Source organism: Coregonus clupeaformis, chromosome 11 (genome assembly GCF_020615455.1).
Source record: "Coregonus clupeaformis isolate EN_2021a chromosome 11, ASM2061545v1, whole genome shotgun sequence".
Lineage (NCBI taxonomy): Eukaryota > Metazoa > Chordata > Actinopteri > Salmoniformes > Salmonidae > Coregonus > Coregonus clupeaformis.
In genome coordinates, this window is record NC_059202.1 from 39,551,007 (window position 1) to 39,575,120 (window position 24,114).

At 44.8% G+C, this 24,114-nt stretch overlaps 1 protein-coding gene across 1 annotated transcript in view; it reads right to left on the reverse strand.

The window, feature by feature from the left end:
• LOC121577098 (reelin-like) overlaps positions 1-24,114 on the reverse strand; it is a 248,718-nt gene that overhangs the window by 149,271 nt on the left and 75,333 nt on the right. Inside the window, 1 exon segment of the mRNA XM_041890873.2 lies at positions 2,059-2,197. Coding sequence (XP_041746807.2) covers positions 2,059-2,197 — 139 coding nt within the window.

Sequence of the window (24,114 nt, forward strand, 5' to 3'; positions counted from 1 at the left end):
CTTCACAAGGTTTTCACACACTGTTGCTGGTATTTTGGCCCATTCCTCCATGCAGATCTCCTCTAGAGCAGTGATGTTTTGGGGCTGTCGCTGGGCAACACAGACTTTCAACTCCCCTCCAAAGATTTTCTATGGGGGTTGAGATCTGGAGACTGGCTAGGCCACTCCAGGACCTTGAAATGCTTCTTACGAAGAAACTCCTTCATTGCCCGGGCGGTGTGTTTGGGATCATTGTCATGCTGAAAGACCCAGCCACGTTACATCTTCAATGCCCTTGCTGATGGAAGGAGGTTTTCACTCAAAATCTCACGATACATGGCCCCATTCATTCTTTCCTTTACACGGATCAGTCGTCCTGGTCCCTTCGCAGAAAAACAGCCCCAAAGCATGATGTTTCCACCCCCATGCTTCACAGTAGGTATGGTGTTCTTTGGATGCAACTCAGCATTCTTTGTCCTCCAAACACGACGAGTTGAGTTTTTACCAAAAAGTTCTATTTTGGTTTCATCTGACCATATGACATTCTCCCAATCCTCTTCTGGATCATCCTAATGCACTCTAGCGAACTTCAGACGGGCCTGGACATGTACTGGCTTAAGCAGAGGGACACGTCTGGCATTGCAGGATTTAAGTCCCTGGCGGCGTAGTGTGTTACTGATGGTAGGCTTTGTTACTTTGGTCCCAGCTCTCTGCAGGTCATTCACTAGGTCCCCCCGTGTGGTTCTGGGATTTTTGCTCACCGTTCTTGTGATCATTTTGACCCCACAGTGTGAGATCTTGCGTGGAGCCCCAGATCGAGGGAGATTATCAGTGGTCTTGTATGTCTTCCATTTCCTAATAATTGCTCCCACAGTTGATTTCTTCAAACCAAGCTGCTTACCTATTGCAGATTCAGTCTTCCCAGCCTGGTGCAGGTCTACAATTTTGTTTCTGGTGTCCTTTGCAGCTCTTTGGTCTTGGCCATAGTGGAGTTTGGAGTGTGACTGTTTGAGGTTGTGGACAGGTGTCTTTTATACTGATAACAAGTTAAAACAGGTGCCATTAATACAGGTAGCGAGTAGAGGACAGAGGAGCCTCTTAAAGAAGAAGTTACAGGTCTGTGAGAGCCAGAAATCGTGCTTGTTTGTAGGTGACCAAATACTTTTTTTCCACCATAATTTGCAAATAAATTCATAAGAAATCCTACAATGTGATTTTCTGGAAAAAAAATTCTCAATTTGTCTGTCATAGTTGACGTGTACCTATGATGAAAATTACAGGCCTCAATCATCTTTTTAAGTGGGAGAACTTGCACAATTGGTGGCTGACTAAATACTTTTTTTCCCCACTGTATAAGGCACTGCTTTTAACCAGAGCCCTGGTCGAAAGTAGTGCACTACATAGAAAACAGGGTGCCATTTGGGACACAGAACATTCCAGAGCTGTTATATGGCAGGTGTGTCCCAGTAGGAAGGGTGATGGTGGAACAATCTATGAGGAAACTAGGCCAAACACACACAGCCAGACCACTGAATCAAAGGATGGAGACCTTTCCATCTCCCCCTACAGGATGCGGGCGGGAACAAACACACACTGCACCTGTCCTGTTGTGAGGCCATGTAAGGCCAGGGAAGGACACACACAAACACTGCTGTCAAACACACACTCACACATCCTGACACACACCCTGATGTCCTCTGTCCCCTCCCTGTTTCCTGTCCCCATGATGCAGTCGGATCAGGATAAGCCTGTCTTCCTATCTGACAGGATATGGCTGGAGAGAGAAGGGCCATCCCGCTACTGAGGCTAGCAGGTCACTGTAGTTAGCAGGTCACTTTAGGAATGCATTAGGTAATAGATTCTATTCATGGATTCTCGTAGTAAGGATATGTACCCTTTTGTTTCTATACTGTTTTAAAACTCCACAAACTCAATTAAAAAGTTATTTCATGACCAACAAAATACTATTCTGTCTGTTTGGCCAGACTACTTGAAGCCTTTGTCAGCCCTATATAAAGCTGTCATATGGTCAAAATATGTGTAAAAGTCCTATCAACTGATGTGTGGTACAGTACTTACAGGAAGTTGACACAGCCGGTGCTGGGCGGGGGAGCGATCCAGACGAAGCTGAGACTGGTGGAGGGCTGGTGGCTAACATGAGATGCCACGACACTACACACAAACTGAGTCCTAAACTGACGCTGCTCCGGCATCACACCTGAGAGAAGTACAGAGACAGAGAGAGAGAGCGAGAGAGATCGATAGAGAGAAGTTGGAAGAGAAAGAGTGAGAGAGAGAGAGAGAGAGAGAGAGAGAGAGGGGAGGCATAGAGCGTTAGTGACAGATGTAAGCCTTCAGTGAAAATGCGCTGTTCTGTGTTTGAGGTGGATTGGGGCTTGTTAGGAAGTGTTGTGCACACATCCAGTAACTTTCAGGTGTGTAGGATACAAAAAGTAAAGTCATGAAATAAATAAAATACAATGCTCCCACAGTTTACTAAATGCAATGTTTTCATCAGGCTGGTGGACTGGTGCCTGTCCAGTGGCACACAGAGGAGACTGAAGACGCTCAGAGGAGAGGAGCCAGGTGGAACTACATGATGTATGGGTCAGCTGGCAGGGAGCAGGGGGACAGTAATCAGCAGCGCACCACTCCTTCATCTCTGCACCGCTGCTCTGACATCCTCCTCCCTCCATCCCTCCCTATTTTCCTCCCTCCTTCCCTCCCATCCTTTCTCACTCCTTTCTTCCCTCCCTCATCTCCGCACTTCTGCCCTGACAGAATCGCCGCATCTTTTTCCTCCTCCGTCCCTCCCTCCTTCCTCCATCCCTCCCTTCTGATGCCTTGACAATCTGCTCACACTCAGTCCTCCATCCCTTCGTGACACGGTGTAATGGTGCTCTTATTAATGACAGCCCGTGCCAGGAGATGATTTCATCAGTGGAATGACATCATGTCACATAATCTTTCTTTCATTAGAGACCACAGGGAGTGATCAGAATGTCACAGAGGGCAAACGGAACACAGCCAGGTCAACAGAACGCAATAGCCTAAGACAGACAAAAGCTTGAAGCAATAAGCCATTCAGTACTGTTGTGACTTTGGCTATGGATATTCAAGATCATATACTGATTAATTACTGGAATAATTAATTGATCTAATTTATTTAATTAATTTGGTTATCCTATTCCAATTAATCTAAGAGTGGCGCCAATAAGGGTAGGATTATATAGAGAGACCCTTGAATTAACTCTATCAGTAGTTATCATTAACCGTTATACTATTAATCCTTTATCAACAATAGTCTTAATCAACAGTCAATTTACTATATTCTCATTCTGAACAGTCGTTGTGAAACTTCAAGAACCCAATCACTTGCAAATGAACTCAATGCCACAAATAATTCATTCAAGGTTTTATTTACTAGACTAAATAAGTTGGAAATTGAGATAGTTAACAGATACAATAGAAGCAGTGTGTAACGGAATACAGTACAGTTATTGAGGTGAGAATCTCCACAGATCACTATAAATGAACTTCCGTACTCAACTCAGCAAATACAACAGTATATTTATTCACAAGACTTTAGAGGACAAGACGGTCTTATCAATTGAGAGGGAAATATGAGAGGCTCCACCAACACAGGCTTTCACAACCGTGAAATTATAATGATAGGTTCATCAACCAGGAATCGCCAGTGGGCTAGGCTATCAGTTCGCATCCAAATGTGGACAATTCAGAGACAGTATTGATCATGGGGTTGGTAAATTAGACCTGCCATCTTACAACTACTCAATAACTTCCAGCCACGTTACATAATGCCACTTTCATAGAATAGGGAGGATGGGATTCCATCAGAATGGGAGCTGAAGGCCAGCGGCCCGGAAAAAAGCCAAATAAGTAATACACACGTCTTCCTCTCTTTGTTCTCAGTTCCCAGTCCAGGAAAGTTAAGTCTATTAGAGTTGATTTCATTATTTACTCTGATCCCCGGGATATATTTCGAACCCAGTCTGTTGGTCTTGAATGAGCAACAGTGCGCTCCGCAGGGTCCTCTCGGGTGATTCTCCTGTCTGAGTAGGATAAGGCTTCCTCGATCGGTGTTATGGTTTCCAAGGAGATGTGATCATTTGTCCAACGGGCATGGCGTCGCCTTGCGGAACTTGATCTCCAGTCTGTTTAGTAAGTTCTCTAATTTATAGGGAGACTCACAGAAGGTGGGCTCTAATGACCAGACAGTGTGACACAGGAACGCCCCATTGGTTCTAAGAACTCAACACATTTAATGTCCATATGAGATAAACTTGAGATTTCCTCATAAGTGTTCACAGAATGTTTTTTTCTGTACAGAGAACAGTTTCACCATCTTTAACATCAAATACATAGCCTGTACGAACATGACCATGGTTCCTTTACACACTTTGTATGTTACAGCAAAATCTACATTATACTTATTTTATGACACATGTGAGTCGTAAAAGACGGTCGCCTCCTTGTCTCCTGCCCTCCACAGGCCATTCAGAGTTATAAAGGGAGAGCAGTGTATTTGTCTTGTGATAGGCTTGAAGGGGGTGCCGTCAAATACGGAAGTGTAAATCTTGGCCTGGAATGTGGTAGTCTGTTGTCAATCACCCACTTTACCCCCCATTGTGGGTTCTCGTCGCAACAGTACTGTATGTTTGATCTATTCAAACAATTAACTTTGATCAATGGATGGGGAAGTGCACTGATTTGAGACACAATCATATACAGTTTACTGATGACACAATCCTTACTTCTGAATGCAAAACGATCTCTATTAAGTAAACACAGATCAAACACTCTCAGGTACACACAATAAACTCAGTGCACTATTTAATGATATAAGTGTGTATAAATCATGGCCAGAGTGAGGCAAGAAAGCAGAGCAGGGGTGATTGGAAAGCAGCTTTTCCATTAGTGTGTGAGTACATCTCAGTCCGTTATTACACACTGAACAGCTCCTAACAGCCTGGCACATGGTAACAGCCCTGTATACTGACACCTCCTAAATTACACCCTCCTTTCACCACACACACACACACACACACACATACACATACACATACACACACACACACACACACACACACACACACACACACACACACACACACACACAAACACACACACACACAGGTAATCTCTTTGACACACACACACACACAGATTTTGAGACTATGCACTGAAAGAAAATTACACATTACAATTTCTCTCTCACATACATGCACATACACACAAAAACCTACACAGGCATAAGGCTGGGGTAAGGCTCTTTCAGTGAAAAATGCTGCACCCTGTCTTTAATTTCAAAAGAGAGGGATAGGCCTTGGAGAAAAGGTAACGCATTCTTTCACATTCCTATGCTCATACACACATCACTCTCAGAAATATTCCCCTGCTGTCACATGCCATGTAATTATGGCCCAGTCAAAGCAATAGCTTTAGCAAAAGTGTCCAATTTTGCGCAAGGGCTATGTAAGTGCTGTGCGTATGTGTATGTGTCTCCGCTACTCCACGGGGCAATTTGAGGCTCCCCACAGAGGTGCATAATACAGGCTTAGCTCCCATCGCCACAGTAACACAATCCAGCGAACGCCGGAGTTCAGAGAGGTGAGGGAAACGGGGTAACCCAGCTAGCACATTTGGTTTCTTGGAAGTTGTGGGAACGTACATTTTTGGTTTGATATTGGTTCTGGGAACGAAGCCATACGTTTCCAGCCCAGTAAAACTGAAAGTTTTGAGAATAGAAGTGAATTTTTAGTTTAATGTTCTTTGAATGTTACTAATGTTTTCTTATGTTTTTATGGAACGTTTTCTTAATGTTCTGAGAACATGACATTAAATAGAACCATGAGGAAACCTGCAGAAAACGTTATGCTGAAGTATTGAAATTCCCACAGGAGAACATTGTTTCTTAACGTTCTCTGAACTACTTGAGAACATTCCCAATGTCAAACCAGTTGGAGAACATTCCTAGAACATTATGAAACATTTAATTAAATGTAACCATGTTTTAACTTTTAAGAAAAGTTCTGTTAAAGTAATGAAATACCAAGAAAATAACTTTATTTTGTCATGTTCCTTAAATGTGCTTAGAATGTTCCAAAGCCAAGCAACTATCCTGCACCATTCCCAGAACGTTGTGGGAAGGTTGTATGCAAAATAACCATGGGAGAGAGACAGACACACACACACACACACACACACGCACACGCACACGCACACGCACACGCACACGCACAGACAGACAGACAGACCCCACAGACACACACACACAGACATGATAGACACAGAGATGTGACAGATACAGAGAGGAGTCGTCAACATGTCCATATACCGGTATGTTTAGATAATCACATCTGTTGAATATGTTTGATATATAAATCAAAGAAAATTGCTGTATGATGAGTCATAATTAACCATTTGTACTGTATAACCCCAACATGTAAGTACACTATGGCTTTGTAGTATTTTATTATGATTTCACAAAGACCAAATAACTATCTCTCTTATTCTGTCTCTCTGAGTCGTTCCCCCTCTCCCCGGACCGACAGACAGACGCAGGCATCGCATCGCAGAGCTCTTTGTTTTCTGCTTGTTGCTTAACTGAAGCATTTGGGATTTGGATTCCCATTGAATAATAGTGATTCTTTTTCTTCTCCTGGACATGAAAGGAATATTTCTTCTATTTTACATTTTACGCCTGAGTGTATTTTGCAAACGGGGAATAGAAATTGGGAGAGTGATTTCGAGGGTGTGTGTGTGAGCGAGTCCCAATACAGCTGTGTCCTGGAGTGCATCACTCAGCCTTTTCATCTTCACCCTTCCCTAACCACTACACTCCTTTTTCTCTCTGTCCCTCCCTTCCTCTCTCTACTTCTTTCTGTCTCTGGTGTTCTCTCTCTCTCTCTCTCTCTCTCCAGCTCTCTCTGGTGTCCCCCATCTCTCTCTCTATATATTTATTTTATACATTAATTCATTCCCCTGTTTGTTTGAGAGAGTGAATCTCTTAAGTCCTGTGCGGTTCTATCTAAGACACACAATGCTTTCTTGGTTTCCCTACACGCACAGATCGACAGACCCCAGATATATGTTTTTTTTCTCAATAGTGGATGCTCCATCCAGTACGGTGCAAATATTTGTATTCATGGGATATACTGTACTGCACTGTATTTTTCCACTCCTCAGTTTGTATACGATGTGGTTGTAGAACTGTTCATATGGACCAGTGTTTCCCAACTCTAGTCCTCCAGTACCCCCAACTGCGCACATTGTTGTTGTAGCCCTGGACAAGCACACCTGATTCAACTTGTCAACTAATCATCAAGCCCTTAATTTATTGAATCAGGTGAGTTTGTCAGGGGCTACTGCTCGTCTAACTGGGACAGAATCAACAGATTCAACAGCACTCAGGGCCATAACTAACAGTCTGATTGGACAGCAATGTCTAGTTGTTGATGTCGAGGGTTCACATGCCACTGGTACTTAACATGCATCATTTAATGTTGCATGTTAGATTAGAGTCCCTAATTCAACTAGCAGCCAGAAGAGTACCTAAGGGGGTGTTGTTCCCCCTCCTCCCCTTCTCCTCCTTTCTTTTACAGGCAGATTGGGCTGTTATGAGCTGTCTGCTATGATTAATGACATAGAACGATGACCTGCTCACTCCCATGGTATGACTGAGACATGGCTTGCTGCACAATTATGAATACACACAGAGACACATGGAGATACGCACACAGTCTAACCAGAGACATGGGGATGAAAATGGGTGTGTGCTGGCGGTTGGTTGATTGACACCACTAGTCTTGAGGGTTTGAGGAAATAACGTTGGAGGCTAAATGGAGACAATGGGACATTGTTGATTCATATTTGCATAATGACTTTCCCCTTATCTTGTTCTTCATCCATCTGTTTCTCTATTCTGCTATAATGCTGCTTAATGTCCAAAGTAACAGTCTGTAGCACTGCGTTTTTTAAACTTTCACATCAACCTCTCACTCATCCTTTACTCATGAGGCTCTTGTGAGTGGTTCACACTCAATTAGAAGCTAATTCTCCCCATTGGAACAGATGGGCTATCAGTGGCACAGCCTGGCAGCACGTTTTCCCAGTGAAGTGCCAGTGTGTCCCAGACTGACAATGGTCATTAGCAGAGCAAAGTGAGGCTGGGTGGCAGTAGCATGGAATCCACACTGATACGCTCCGTGACACCAAGGGAAACAATGGAGAAACTGAGCATTCAGTTTGGATTCCAGGCTAAGGGATCAACAGAGGACCATTATGACTGAAAATCACAGATCATATTAATTTAGGATGCATCATTCAGGATTTATACATTGTCCATTATCATTGGACATCTGGTCAATGTCAAAAAGCTATCAGGGCTCTGCATTGACCCGAAAACGTCCTTTAACTTCTGGTTATGAATATAACATGGAAAAATTGAAAACAGCTGAACAACTTTCTTTTAGCTAAATAACCTTCTATATAAACTATAATGATTTTGCTCAAAAAATATACACTACTACTACTACTAGTATTTGTTTTTTAGGGGGTAGATCAGCTTTAATATTGCAAATAGATTGTGGCTTCCATCAACGTAATTGTCTGCATCATTTCCAATCCCCCAAATATATTTTTTATACATATAAGAAATATAAACAGTACCAGTCAAAAGTTTGGACACACCTACTCATTCAAGGGTTTTGATTTATTTGTACTCTTTTCCACATTGTAGAATAATAGTGAAGACATCAAAACTATGAAATAACATATATGGAATCATGTAGTAACCAAAAAAGTGTTATAATATAATAGATTTTAAATTTTAGATTATTCAAAGTAGCCACCCTTTGCCTTGATGACGGCTTTGCACACTCTCAACCAGCTTCACCTGGAATGCTTTTCCAACAGTCTTGAAGGAGTTCCCAAATATGCTGAGCACTTGTTGGCTGCTTTTCCTTCACTCTGCGGTCCAACTCATCCCAAACCATCTCAGTTGGGTTGAGGTTGGGTGATTGTGGAGGCCAGGTCATCTGATGCAGCACTCCATCACTCTCCTTCTTGGTCAAATAGCCCTTACACAGCCTGGAGGTGTGTTGGGTCATTGTCTGTTACAGGAGGGTGTCGCAGTTCCGGAGCAATCCACTAGGTGTCCTCCTCCGACAACATTAGGCACCTTCTCACTCACAGTCTGGACTAATCATGATCCTATTGGTGTCACCTGTGTCTACCTGTTCACCTGTGTATTTATGCACTCACTTCCCTGTGTTCCCTTGCTCAGTTTTCTCTGCTAGTTTCTCAATGCTCAGCAGTACTAATCAGTGTCTGATCGGAGAAGTGTTCTCCCTGTTTCTTTATTATTTCAGTCGTAGTCACTATTTCGTATTTTGGCTGTTAACCTGTTTTTGGAGATGTATTTGCTCCACCTTTCTGTTATCGTGTTAAGTCCGTTGTTTTGTATCCTGGCCTTTACGCGCAGGGGCTATCGGAGGGGATGAAGGATGAACTCCTTCAGGGAGCTGCCTGAGTGACTGCGCCCTCTCACGACGCAATTGGCGTCGTGAGAGGGCGCACGAGAGAGGGATGACGCAAGGCGTGCCTCCACATCCCGCTATCAGCCCGGAGGTTTTCCGCTGATTCAGGGAGGAGACGCCTCAGGAGGAGGCTATGCAGCTGGTTGCAGCGCTTGTCCAGGATGGAGAGGCAGAGGCATCTGTGACAGGGATGTTACCTGTATTGCGGCCAGGCAGGTCACCACTGTGACTCATGCTCGGAGAAGCCGGGAAACGGGAGGGCTCGCTAGTATCGGGAGGGGTGCTAGCAAGCCGGAACCGAAACCCAAACTCCAGAGCCTCCCGGACCTTTCTCCCAGTCAGGGTTCAGTGGGCCCGTGCTGCGTGTCGGCCGCATGCACTGGTGGATTCTGGGACGCGATGGACGCGGGGCTGGCCCAAGGGTGGAGCGTTCCGTTACTCTCCGAGCCGGTTCCGGTCATGGGCCTGGATGGCCAGCCGTTGGGTCGGGCTTCATCACCCAGCGCACTGTCCCCGTGTGTGTCCAGGTGGCAGGGGGGCTATGGGAGTTTTTCATTGTGGACTCTCCGGAGTGTCCCCTCATTCTCGGGCACCCCTGGCTGGTCGTCCACAAACCCCGGATAGACTGGTCCATGAAGCGGCTCATCCTGGAGGGAGGCTCCGCCCCCATCCTGTTCCGGTCTCCACCGACCACTCATCAGCCCAAACCACCATTCCAGACCACCTACCAGTCCTCACCGAGTGGAAGACGGCTTTTAATCCAGATCCCGCACTCCGAACCGCCTACTGCCCTAGTGGTGGTTGCCATTGGGAGGATGGTGGCTACAGACTCCATCACCGGCCCAGACCTGGCAGCCTTTCCCCGGGAGTATTGGGATCTGGGGGAGGTGTTTAGTAAGAGGCGTGCCAAGGGCCTACCTCCTCACAGGCCATACGACTTTGCTATCGATCTCCTGCCGGGCAACATGCCCACAAGAGGGCGATTGTTTTCCTTGTCCCGGCCGGAGATGCTGGCCATGAGGGAGTATATCGATGAGGCACTCATAATTTTTTACATTTACATTTTTTGTCATTTAGCAGACGCTCTTATCCAGAGCGACTTACAGTTAGTGAGTGCATACATTATTTTAATAATATTTTTCATACCCCCCGTGGGAATCGAACCCACAACCCTGGCGTTGCAAACGCCATGCTCTACCAACTGAGCTACATCCCTGCCGGCCATTCCCTCCCCTACCCTGGACCAATTGTGCGCCGCCCCATGGGTCTCCCGGTCGCGGCCGGCTACGACAGAGCCTGGATTCAAACCAGGATCTCTAGTGGCACAGCTAGCACTGCGATGCAGTGCCTTAGACCACTGTGCCACTCGGGAGACTACACAAGGGTAACATCCGCCCATCTAACTCACCTGCGGGCGCGGGCTTCTTCTTTGTGGGGAAAAAGGACAGTGGGCAATGGCCGTGCATTGATTACCGGGCGCTCAACGACATCACGGTTAAGAACCGCTACCCACTTCCCCTGATGACGACGGAATTCGAGTCGTTGCAGGGAGCCCGGATCTTCACCAAGCTGGACAATGCCTACAACCTGGTGAGGATTCGGGAGGGGGACGAGTGGAAGACTGCTTTTAACACATCCAGTGGGCATTACGAGTACCAAGTCATGCTGTTCGGTCTAGCCAACATGCCTGCGGTGTTCCAGGCATTGGTCAATGACGTGAATCTGGGACCTTCTCAACCACAGCGTCTTTGTGTATTTGGATGACATCCTAATATTTTCAAAGGACATGAGTGAACACCAGCAGCACGTTTGGCAGGTCCTCCAATGCCTTTTCTGTCACCAGCTCTATGTCAAGGCAGAGAAGTGCGTGTTCCACACAGAGACAGTCTCCTTCCTGGGGTTCATCGTCACCCAGGGGGACCTACGGATGGACCCAGCCAAGGTCAGCGCGGTACTGGATTGGCCCGAGCCCTTCTCCCTCAACCAACTACAATGGTTTTTAGGGTTCACTAATTTTTATAGGCGATTTATTCACAATTTTAGCTCCCTAGCCGCTCCCCTGACAGCCCTCACCCAGATGAGCGTGCGCTCCTTCGCCTGGACCCCGGAAGCGGGGAACGCATTCGATGCGCTTAAGCGGCGCTTTACATCGGCCCAGGTCCTAGGGCATCCTGATCCGTCCCTACCGTTCATTGTCGAGGTGGATGCTTCAGACGTTGTGGTGGGAGTAATCCTGTCCCAGCGGTTCCTCGCGGACGGTAAGACTCACCCCTGCGCGTGTTTCTCCCGTCGGCTGTCTCCGGCGGAGCGGAATTACGACGTGGGGAACCGTGAGCTGCTAGCGGTCAAGCTTACCCTGGGGGAGTGGAGGCATTGGCTAGAGGGGGCCGCCCATCCATTCGTCATATGGACTTACCATAAGAACTTAGCCGACATTCAGTGGGCCATTAGGCTCAACTCGCCGCAGGCCAGGTGGGCGTTGTTCTTCATCAGGTTCCGGTTCACGATCTCATACCGTCCGGGGTCGAAGAACACCAAGCCTGACGCGCTCTCCCGGCAGTTCGACCCCATGGACCTGGTGGAGAGGGACGACCCCATTGTCCCGAACGCCCTGATTGCTGCCCCAGTTTCATGGGGAATCGATAGGCTGGTCAGAGCAGCACTACGGCGGGAGGCCGATCCAGGCGGAGGGCTACTTGCCCGGTGTGCGCGTGCACAAAGAGCTCACGTCAGCCCGCCACAGGCTGCCCACTTCATTCCCCTTCTCAAACTCCCGTCGGCCCGGGAGACGGCTAAGTTGGTGGTGCAGCACGTTTTCCGGGTACACAGCCTTCCCCAATATGTGGTGTCGGATCGGGGCCCTCAGTTCGCCTCCAGGTTCTGGAAGGCATTCGCCACCTGCCTCTGCGCCTCCATCCCCAGTCGAACGGGCAGACGGAGCGCATCAACCAGGATCTGGAGGGGGTGCTGAGGTGCTACGCCTCCAGCAACCCAGCTACGTGGAGTCAACGACTGGCATGGGCACACAGCACCTTCTCTGCTTGTCCACCGGCCTGTCCACCTTCCAGTGCCAATATGGGTACCAACCCCCCCAATTCCCCGAGCAAGACGAGGAGGCGGCGGTCCCGTCGGTACAGGCCCACATCAGTTGCTGTCGCCGCACCTGGAGGCAGGTACGGGCGGCACTTAAGCGGGCCTCAGTCAGGTCTCAACATCAGGCCAACCGCAGGTGTTGCCCGGCCCCGGTTTTTCGCCTCAGACAGAGGGTGTGGCTCTCCACGCGGGATCTTCCCCTCCGCGTGGAGTCCAGGAAGCTGTCCCCCCGGTTCGTCGGGCCATTCAGAGTGGTCCAGCGAGTCAACCCAGTGGCCTACCGCCTGCAACTTCCCCCCACCATGCGGGTGCATCCCACATTCCATGTGTCCCTCCTCTAGCCCGTCGCCACCTGTCCCCTGGCTCCCCTCCTCGTCCTGTTCCCCCGCTGCGCCTCGTCAGAGGGCAGCCGGCTTTACTGTGGACCGGATCCTGGACTGCCGGTGGGTGGGGAGGAGTCTCCAATTTCTGGTGGACTGGGAGGGTTATGGGCCGGAGGAGTGGTCCTGGGTTCCCTGGAGGGACATTCTGGACACAGGGCTGAACAACATTCCGTCGTCAACCGATAACCTTAGGCACCTTCTCACTCACAGTCTGGACTAATCATGATCCTATTGGTGTCACCTGTGTCTACCTGTTCACTTGTGTATTTAGGCCCTCACATCCCTGTGTTCCCTTGCTCAGTTTTCTCTGCTAGTTTCTCTATGCTCAGCAGTACTAATCAGTGTCTGATCGGAGAAGTATGTACAGTTACTCGAGAAGTGTTCTCCCTGTTTCTTTATTATTTCAGTCGTAGTTACTATTTCGTAATTTGGCTGTCAGCCTGTTTTTGGAGATTTATTTGCTCCACCTTTCTGTTATCGTGTTAAATCCGTTGTTTTGTATTCTGGCTTCGGAACCACCAGTAAAGATCCTTGTTTCACCATCTCTGTCTACTGCCTAGTGTCTATCCTGCACAGCGCCTGGGTCACACCTCACACCAACCCTTACAATTGTCCTGTTGAAAAACAAATGATAGTCCCACTAAGAGCAAACCAGATGGGATGGCGTATCGCTGCAGAATACTGTGGTAGCCATGCTTGTTAAGTGTGCCTTGAATTCTAAATAAATCACTGACAGTGTCACCATCAAAGCACCTCCACAACATCACACCTCCTCCTCCTCTGCGTCTCACAAAGACACGGCGGTTGTAACCAAAAATCTAAAATTTGGACTCATCAGACCAAAGGACATATTTCCACGATCTAATGTCCAATGCTCGTGTTTCTTGGCCCAAGCAAGTCTCTTCTTCTTATTGGTGTCCTTTAGTAGTGGTTTCTTTGCAACAATTCGACCATGAAGTCCTGATTCACGCAGTCTCCTCTGAACAGTTGATGTTGAGATGTGTCTGTTACTTGAACTCTATGAAGCATTTATTTGGGCTGCAACTTCTGAGGCTGGCAACTCTAATGAACTCATCCTCTGCAGCAGAGGTGGGTCTTCCTTTCCTGTGGCGGTCCTCATGAGAGCCAGTTTCATCATAGTGCTTGATGGTTTTTGCGACTGCACTTGAAAAAACGTTCAAAGTTCTTGACTTTTTCCGTATTGACTGACCTTCATGTCTTAAAGTAATGATGGACTGTCGTTTCTCTTTGCTTATTTGAGCTGTTCTTGCCATAATATGGACTTGGTCTTTTACCAAATAGGGCTATCTTCTGTATACCTTGTCACAACACAACTGATTGGCTCAAACGCATTAAGAAGGAAAGAAATTCCACAAATTAACTTTTAACAAGGCACACCTGTTATTGAAATGCATTCCAGGTGACTACCTCATGAAGCTTCTTGAGAGAATGCGAATGGTGTGCAAACCTCAAATATATGTGTTTTGATGTCTTCTACAATGTAGAAAATAGTAAACATAAAGAAAAACCCTTGAATGAGTAGGTGTGTCCAAACTTTTGACAGGTATTGTATATATATATATATATTCTATATTTTCCTTTATTATTTTCCCCTAACCCTACCTCCCCTCCCCTAATTGGAGTAAGTACATGGATAACAACACTTAGGCTTCTACTTCCAGCATATACATACTAGAGTCGTGGTCAAAAGTTTTGAGAATGACACAAATTCTAATTTTCACAAAGTCTGCTGCCTCAGTTTTGATGATGGCAATTTGCATATACTCCAGAATGGCATGAAGAGTGATCAGATGAATTGCAATTAATTGCAAAGTCCCTCTTTGCCATGAAAATGAACTTAATCCCCCCAAAAAAGGACCAGCTGCCATCATGTCAATGATTTTCTCGTTAACACAGGTGAGAGTGTTGACGAGGACAAGGCTGGAGATCACTCTGTCATGCTGATTGAGTTAGAATAACAGACTGGAAGCTTTAAAAGGAGGGTGGTGCTTAAAATCATTCTTCTTCCTCTGTTAACCATGGTTACCTGCAAGGAAACACATGCCTTCATAATTGCTTTGCACAAAAGGGCTTCACAGTCAAGGATATTGCTGCTAGTAAGATTGCACCTAAATCAACCATTTATCGGATCATCAAGAACTTCAAGGAGAGAGGTTTAATTGTTGTGAAGAAGGCGTCAGGGCGCCCAAGAAAGTCCAGCAAGCGCCAGGACGCTACATTTTACGGACACAGTATATTTTAAATTAGTTATCTTTTGTTTGTTTTTAGTCACATCCTTCAGCTACCCTCAACCCCTCCCATCTCTGAAGACCATGTCGTTTTGATTTCTATTTGCCATATCTTTTTCAACTGTGCTGTATCTGTGCTACTACTACTTCTACATGGCCTTGATTGGCATTTGGCAGACACAGGGTGTATTCACTTAGCGGTATGATGATGTGACACTGTTGGCCCTAATGTTCAGGTACTGAAATCCTGGGTCACAGCAAGAGGAGTCATGGAGCTCAGGGTTATGTAGGGCTCTGTAGGGTTTATGGGGTTACTATGGGTTTCTCTTCACCTTACTCCATCTTGTCACTTCACTGCAACCGTCACTTTACACACTCATGCACACACATATACACACACGCACAGACAGACACACACAAACATGTAAGCACGCACACACACACACACACACACTTACAGGCACAAATAGATACACGCAGGCACACACATAAAAGAATACTTACATGCACATGCACACACACAAAGACAGACACAGACACAGACTCACACACACAACCAAACACACACAAACAGACCATTAAAATGCATGTATGCAGAGTGTTTAGCTTAGAGCGTTTAATTAAAACATTATGAGAGAACGTTATAACGTGATATATCTACAAGGGGGAGGTTATTTGATTTTGTCTGTAGGGAGCCTTCTTGTTCCTTACGGAAATTAATATTAATCTCTGCAGACAATGTGTTTTTTAATTAAATGTGCAGAAGAGAATAGGGCATCATTTTGAAATCAAGCACCAGTCAGAGTTCATCATGCACATAATTTGTTCTCCCAGGCCTGTGACAGCGTGGTGTGTGAGTGTCTGCAGTATGTGTTTGGGCCGGTATACATTGCATTCGGAAAGTATTCAGACCCCTTGACTTTTCCACATTTTTTTACGTTACAGCCTTATTCTAAAACGGATTAAATCGTTTTTCCCCCTCATCAATCTACACACAATACCCCATAACGACAAAGCAAAAACAGGTTTAAATGTTTTTGTTTTGTTTTGTTTTTGTTGAAATATCACATTTACATAAGTATTCAGACCCTTTACTCAGTAGTTTGTTGAAGCACCTTTGGCAGCGATTACAGCCTCGAGTCTTCTTGGGTATGACGCTGCAAGCTTGGCACACCTGTTTTTGGGGAGTTTCTCCCATTCTTCTCTGCACATCCTCTCAAGCTCTGTCAGGTTGAATGGGGAGCGTCACTGCACAGCTATTTTCAGGTCTCTCCAGAGATGTTTGATCGAGTTCAAGTCCGGACTCTGGCTGGGCCACTGAAGAACATTCAGACTTGTCCCGAAGCCACACCTGCATTGTCTTGGCTGTGTGCTTAGGGTCATTGTCCTGTTGGAAGGTGAACCTTCACCCCAGTCTGAGGTCCTGAGCACTCTGGAGCAGGTTTTCATCAATGATCTCTCTGTATTTTGCTCTGTTCATCTTTCCCTTAAACCTGACTAGTCTCTCAGTCCCTGCCGTTGAAAAACATCCCCACAACATGATGCTGCCACCACCATGCTTCACCGTAGGGATGGTGCCAGGTTTGTTCCAGACGTGATGCATGGCATTCAGGCCAAAGAGTTCAATCTTGGTTTCATCAGACCAGAGAATCTTGTTTCTCATGGTCTGAGAGTCCTTAGGTGACTTTTGGCAAACTCCAAGTGGGCTGTCATGTGCCTTTTACTGAGGAGTGGCTTCCTTCAGCCCACTCTACCATAAAGTGTTGATTGGTGGAGTGCTGCAGAGATGGTTGTCCTTCTGGAAGATTCTCCCATCTGCACAGAGGAACTCTGGAGCTCTCTCTACTGCAGAAATTATTTGGTACCCTTCCCCAGATGTGTGCCTCGACACAATCCTGTCTCGGAGCTCTACGGACAATTCCTTCGACCTCATGGCTTGGTTATTGCTCTGACATGCACTGTCAACTGTGGGACCTTATGTAGACAGGTGTGTTTTTTTCCTAATCATGTCCAATCAATTTAATTTACCACATGTGGACTCCAATCAAGCTGTAGAAACATATCAAGGATGATCAATGGAAACAGGATGCACTTGAGCTCAATTTTGAGTCTCATAGCAAAGGGTCTGAATATATATGTAAACATATATATGTAATATTTTTTTTAATTGTAAATACTGCAACAAAAAAAAGTTGTTATTATGGGGTATTGTGTGTAGATTGATGAGGGAATTTTTGTATTTAATACATTTTAGAATAAGGCTGTAACGTAACATGTGGAAAAAGTCAAGGGGTCTGAATGCACTGTATCTCCTTTCCCTGATTTTCTTATCATGAAACAATGCACACAATTCCTTACAATTTGGAGCTACAGTTTGGAGTTGTTAAATGTTCATAATTCAAGTAATAGTTCACTTGAATCATGACATCAACCTCAACCTCAGAGCATTCAAAAACATGCATTATCAAAAGCCTGTAAATGGTCCGATCTGTCATAGACTAGAAGAATGCTTCTGTCAAGGAATTCTATATTTAATTATATGGCTTCTGTCAACATGGTTCTATAGAAGGATTTCCACAATAGAATTATAAATGAAACATCAAACAGCTCTGACAGTTCTGAGGGGGGAATGATTGCCAGGAGGAAGCTGTGTGGTAATATCCAAGTTGGAGAGTGCCAGGGGGAGGGGGCTAGGGGCAACACACACACTCTATCTTTCACACACACACACACACACACACACACACACACACACACACACACACACACACAGACACACACACACACACACACACACACACACACACACATACAGTCGTGGTCAAAAGTTTTGAGAATGACATAAATATAAATTTTCACAAAGTCTGCTGCCTCAGTTGTTATGATGGCAATTTGCATATACTCCAGAATGTTATGAAGAGTGATCAGATGAATTGCAATTAATTAATTAAAATTAACTTAATCCAAAAGAACATTTCCACTGCATTTCAGCCCTGCCACAAAAGGACCAGCTGACATCATGTCAGTGATTCTCTCATTAGCACAGGTGAGAGTGTTGACGAGGACAAGGCTGGAGATCACTCTGTCATGCTGATTGAGTTAGAATAACAGACTGGAAGCTTTAAAAGGAGGGTGGTGCTTGAAATCATTCTTCTTCCTCTGTTAACCATGGTTACCTGCAAGGAAACACGTGCCGTCATCATTGCTTTGCACAAAAAGGGCTTCACAGGCAAGGATATTGCTGCTAGTAAGATTGCACCTATATCAACCATTTATTGGATCATCAAGAACTTCAAGGAGAGAGGTTCAAATATTGACTCTTTGCATAAACTTAATGTAATTGTCAATTAAAGCCTTTGACACTTATGGAATGCTTGTAATTATACTTCAGAATACCATAATAACATCTGACAAAAATATCTAAAAACACTGAAGCAGCAAACTTTGTGAAGACCAATCACTGCCAGTGGTGAGGTGGAAAGGGTAACCCAGCTAGCATATAACGTTCTGAGAATCATATGTTTCCTAAAACTTGGTGCGAGCCTGGTTGTCCTATGGTTATTTTGCATACAACCTTCCCACAACTTCCTGGGAGTGGTGGAGGATTGTTGCTTGGTTTTGGAACGTTCTCAGCAAATTTAAGGAACTTGACTAAAAATATATATTTTTACTTCAACAGAACATTTCCTAAACGTTCAAACATGGTTACATTTAATTTCAAATTTGGTAATGTTCTAGGAGGGTTCTGTAACTGGTTTGATGTGGGAATGTTCTCAAATAGTTCAGAAAACGTTAAGAAACAACATTCCTCTGTGGGAGTTTCAGTACTTCAGCATAACGTTTTCTACAGGTTTCCTCATGCTTGTATTTAAAGTCATGTTCTCCATGTACCATAAATACCACAAGAAAACTTTAGTAAGGTTCAGAGAATGTTCTAAGAATGTAATTTAAATACATACATTACGTTCTCAACATGAACAAAACTCTCTCTATCCTCTATCTTGTTACGTGTGTTCAGGTGTGTTGGCTGCGCCCACTAATTGGCCACACCTGATCTCAATGAGTGCTTGTTTCCTTTGAAATGGGGTCTGTTTGAATAGATTAAAATAAACAGCTTTGTATGCGTAAAACATGGCCTACTAGCGCCATCTTGTCGGTACAGTGGACTAATTCCATGGATAGAGAACAGAAGATCTTAGGTTCAAATCCTAAATTAATGCCTAAGGAAATTTCTTTCTGTGCTTGGCGTTCAAAAAAGTTAACCCAAAATAAGCTAGCAGTGTTATTGAAACATTCTAGAAAGTTTTAAGTTAGTTATAGAGTACAAAAACCTACAAATAACCCATAATTGCCGTTTTCAAAGCATTAATAAAACCTCCCAGGAAACAATTCAAGGAACCAGAGTAAAACGTTCTCAGAAGCCCCCTGCAACCTAAAAATAGCTCAGAACAGGCAAAATGTTCACTTCTGTTCTCAGAACGTTTAGAAAACTTTCAATTTTACCAGTCATGAAACGTATGGCTTCGATCTCACAACCAATGTTAAACCAAAGACATTCGTTCAAAACTAACTATGGGAAACTGAGATGGGGGATTTGCCACATGAATGGAGGGTAACCTGTGTGTGTGTGTGTGTGTGTGTTTGTGTTTGTGTGTGTGTGTGCACGGGTGCTTGTGTGCAGAACACATACTGTATGTGCGTGCAGAACAAGCTGTGTATGTTGCTTCAGTATGGATGTGTTTACATTTGTTTGTGTGCATATGTATTTATGCATGCAATGGATGTACATGTGTGACAGCATAGCAACCCATCTCACCCCTTCACCCATGCTGTATGAATACATTCCTGGAACAATTGCTCTTTCATCTTGGCTTCTATTCATGGTATCTTCCATCATCCATCATCCAAAACCCCCAGAGGGCAAGGCACACGTACACACACACACACATTGTGAGGGTTCTGAGACGTGTCAGAAAGCCCTCAATGGTCCGATTAACACATTCCGACATTCTCAACCATTACATTTAACTTAAGTACTGTACATACTCTCTCATACATACACGGTCACACACATAAGATAGGTCACACACACATGAACAGACAAACACAAACAATCTCTACTCTTAAAACTTGATAAATTACCTTCATCATCCCAATCACATGTTGCTGTTGCTCATGCAGCTCAAGCTATTTAAACATGTATGTTTTTCATGCATTCCCTCAATCTCTCGTTTTATCACTCAATTGGGTCCTCAGACCATAAACTGTTGTTTCCTGGAATGCCTGTGTAGATATACACATGATAGATATACTGTATATTTACAGGCATATATTTATATATACAGTTGAAGTCGGAAGATTACATACTCGTTTTTCAACCACTCCACACATTTCTTGTTAACAAACTATAGTTTTGGCAGGTCGGTTAGGACATCTACTTTGTGCATGACTCAAGTAATTCCAATAATTGTTTACAGACAAATTATTTCACTTATAATTCACTGTATCACAATTCCACTGGGTCAGAAGTTTACATACACTAAGTTGACTGTGCTTTTAAACAGCTTGGAAAATTCCAGAAAATAATGTAATGGCTTTAGAAGCTTCTGATAGGCTAATTGACATAATTTGAGTCAATTCTAGGTGTACCTGTGGATGTATTTCAAGGCCTACTTTCAAACTCAGTGCCTCTTTGCTTGACATCATGGGAAAATCAGAAGAAATCAGCCAAGACCTCAGAAAAAGATTGTAGCCCTCAACAAGTCTGGTTCATCCTTGGGATACATTTCCAAACGCCTGAAGGTACCACGTTCATCTGTACTACAAACAATAGTACGCAAGTATAAACACCATGGGACCATGCAGCTGTCATACTGCTCAGGAAGGAGATGCATTCTGTCTCCTAGACATTAACGTACTTTGGTGCAAAAAGTGCAAATCAATCCCAGAACAACAGCAAAGGACCTTGTGAAGATGCTGGAGGAAACAGGTACAAAAGTATCTATATCGACAGTAAAAAGAGTCCTATATCAACATAACCTGAAAGGCCACTCAGCAAGGAAGAAGCCACTGCTCCAAAGCAGCCATAGAAAAGCCAGACTACGGTTTGCAACTGCACATGGGGACAAAGATCGTACTTTTTGGAGAAATGTCCTCTGGTCTTATTAAACAAAAATATAACTGTTTGGCCATAATGACCGTTGTTTGGAGGAAAAAGGGGGTTGCTTGCAAGCCGAAGAACACCATCCCAACCGTGAAGCACGGGTGTGGCAGCATCATGCTGTGGGGGTGCTTTGCTGCAGGACGGATTGGTGCACTTCACAAAATAGATGGCATCGTGAGGAAGGACAATTATGTGGATATATTGAAGCAACATCTCAAGACATCAGTCAGGAAGTTAAAGCTTGGTCGCAAATGGGTCTTCCAAATGGTCAATGACCCCAAGCATACTTCCAAAGTTGTGGCAAATGGCTTAAGGACAACAAAGTCAAGGTATTAGAGTGGCCATCACAAAGCCCTGACCTCAATCCTATAGAAAATTTGTGGGCAGAACTGAAAAAGCGTGTGCGAGCAAGGAGGCCTACAAACCTGACTCAGTTACACAAGCTCTGTCAGGAGGAATGGGCCAAAATTCACCCAACCTATTGTGAGAAGCTTCTGGAAGGCTTCCCGAAACGTTTGACCCAAGTGAAACAAATTAAAGGCAATGCTACCAAATACTAATTGAGTGTATATAAACTTCTGACCCACTGGGAATGTGATGAAAGAAATAAAAGCTGAAATAAATAATTCTCTCTACTATTATTCTGACATTTCACATTCTTATAATAAAGTGGTGATCCTAACTGACCTACAACAGGGAATTTTTTACTTGGATTAAATGTCAGGAATTGTGAAAAACTGAGTTTAAATGTATTTGGCTAAAGGTGTATGTAAATTTCCGACTTCAACTGTATATATATATATACAGTGGGGACAACGAGTATTTGATACACTGCCGATTTTGCAGGTTTTCCTACTTACAAAGCCTGTAGTGGTCTGTAATTTTTATCATAAGTACACTTCAACTGTGAGAGACGGAATCTAAAACAAAAATCCAGAAAATCACATTGTATGATTTTTAAGTAATTAATTTGCATTTTATTGCATGACATAAGTATTTGATAAATCAGAAAAGCAGAACTTAATATTTGGTACAGAAACCTTTGTTTGCAATTACAGAGATCATACATTTCCTGTAGGTCTTGACCAGGTTTGCACACACTGCAGCAGGGATTTTGGCCCACTCCTCCATACAGACCTTCTCCAGATCCTTCAGGTTTCGGGGCTGTCGCTGGGCAATACAGACTTTCAGCTCCCTCCAAAGATTTTCTATTGGGTTCAGGTCTGGAAATTGGCTAGGCCACTCCAGGACCTTGAGATGCTTCTTACGGAGCCACTCCTTAGTTGCCCTGGCTGTGTGTTTCGGGTCGTTGTCATGCTGGAAGACCCAGCCACGACCCATCTTCAATGCTCTTACTGAGGGAAGGAGGTTGTTGGCCAAGATCTTGCGATGCATGGCCCCATCCATCCTCTCCTCAATATGGTGCAGTCGTCCTGTCCCCTTTGCAGAAAAGCATCCCCAAAGAATGATGTTTCCACCTCCATGCTTCACGGTTGGGATGGTGTTCTTGGGGTTGTACTCATCCTTCTTCTTCCTCCAAACACGGCGAGTGGAGTTTAGACCAAAAAGCTATATTTTTGTCTCATCAGACCACATGACCTTCTCCCATTCCTCCTCTGGATCATCCAGATGGTCATTGGAAAACTTCAGACGGGCCTGGACATGCGCTGGCTTGAGCAGGGGGACCTTGCGTGTGCTGCAGGATTTTATTCCATGACGGCGTAGTGTGTTACTAATGGTTTTCTTTGAGACTGTGGTCCCAGCTCTCTTCAGGTCATTGACTAGGTCCTGCCGTGTAGTTCTGGGCTGATCCCTCACCTTTCTCATGATCATTGATGCCCCACGAGGTGAGATCTTGCATGGAGCCCCAGACCGAGGGTGATTGACCGTCATCTTGAACTTCTTCCATTTTCTAATAATTGCGCCAACAGTTGTTGCCTTCTCACCAAGCTGCTTGCCTATTGTCATGTAGCCCATCCCAGCCTTGTGCAGGTCTACAATTTTATCCCTGATGTCCTTACACAGCTCTCTGGTCTTGGCCATTGTGGAGAGGTTGGAGTCTGTTTGGTTGAGTGTGTGGACAGGTGTCTTTTATACAGGTAACGAGTTCAAACAGGTGCAGTTAATACAGGTAATGAGTGGAGACCAGGAGGGCTTCTTAAAGAAAAACTAACAGATCTGTGAGAGCCGGAATTCTTACTGGTTGGTAGGTGATCAAATACTTATGTCATGCAATAAAATGCAAATTAATTACTTAAAAATCATACAATGTGATTTTCTGGATTTTTGTTTTAGATTCCGTCTCTCACAGTTGAAGTGTACCTATGATAAAAATTACAGACCTCTACATGCTTTGTAAGTAGGAAAACCTGCAATATCGGCAGTGTATCAAATACTTGTTCTCCCCACTGTAGACTGACCAGGTGAATCCAGGTGAAAGCTATGATCCCTTATTGTTGTCACTTGTTAAATCCACTCCAATCAGTGTAGATGAAGGGGAGGAGACAGGTTAAAGAAGGATTTTTAAGCCTTGACACAATTGAGACATGGATTGTGTATGTGTGCCATTCAGAGGGTGAATGGGCAAGAAAAAACATGTGAGTTCCTTTGAACGGGCTATGGTAGTAGGTGCCAGGCGCACCGGTTTGAGTGTGTCAAGAACTGCAACACTGCTGGGTTTTTCACAC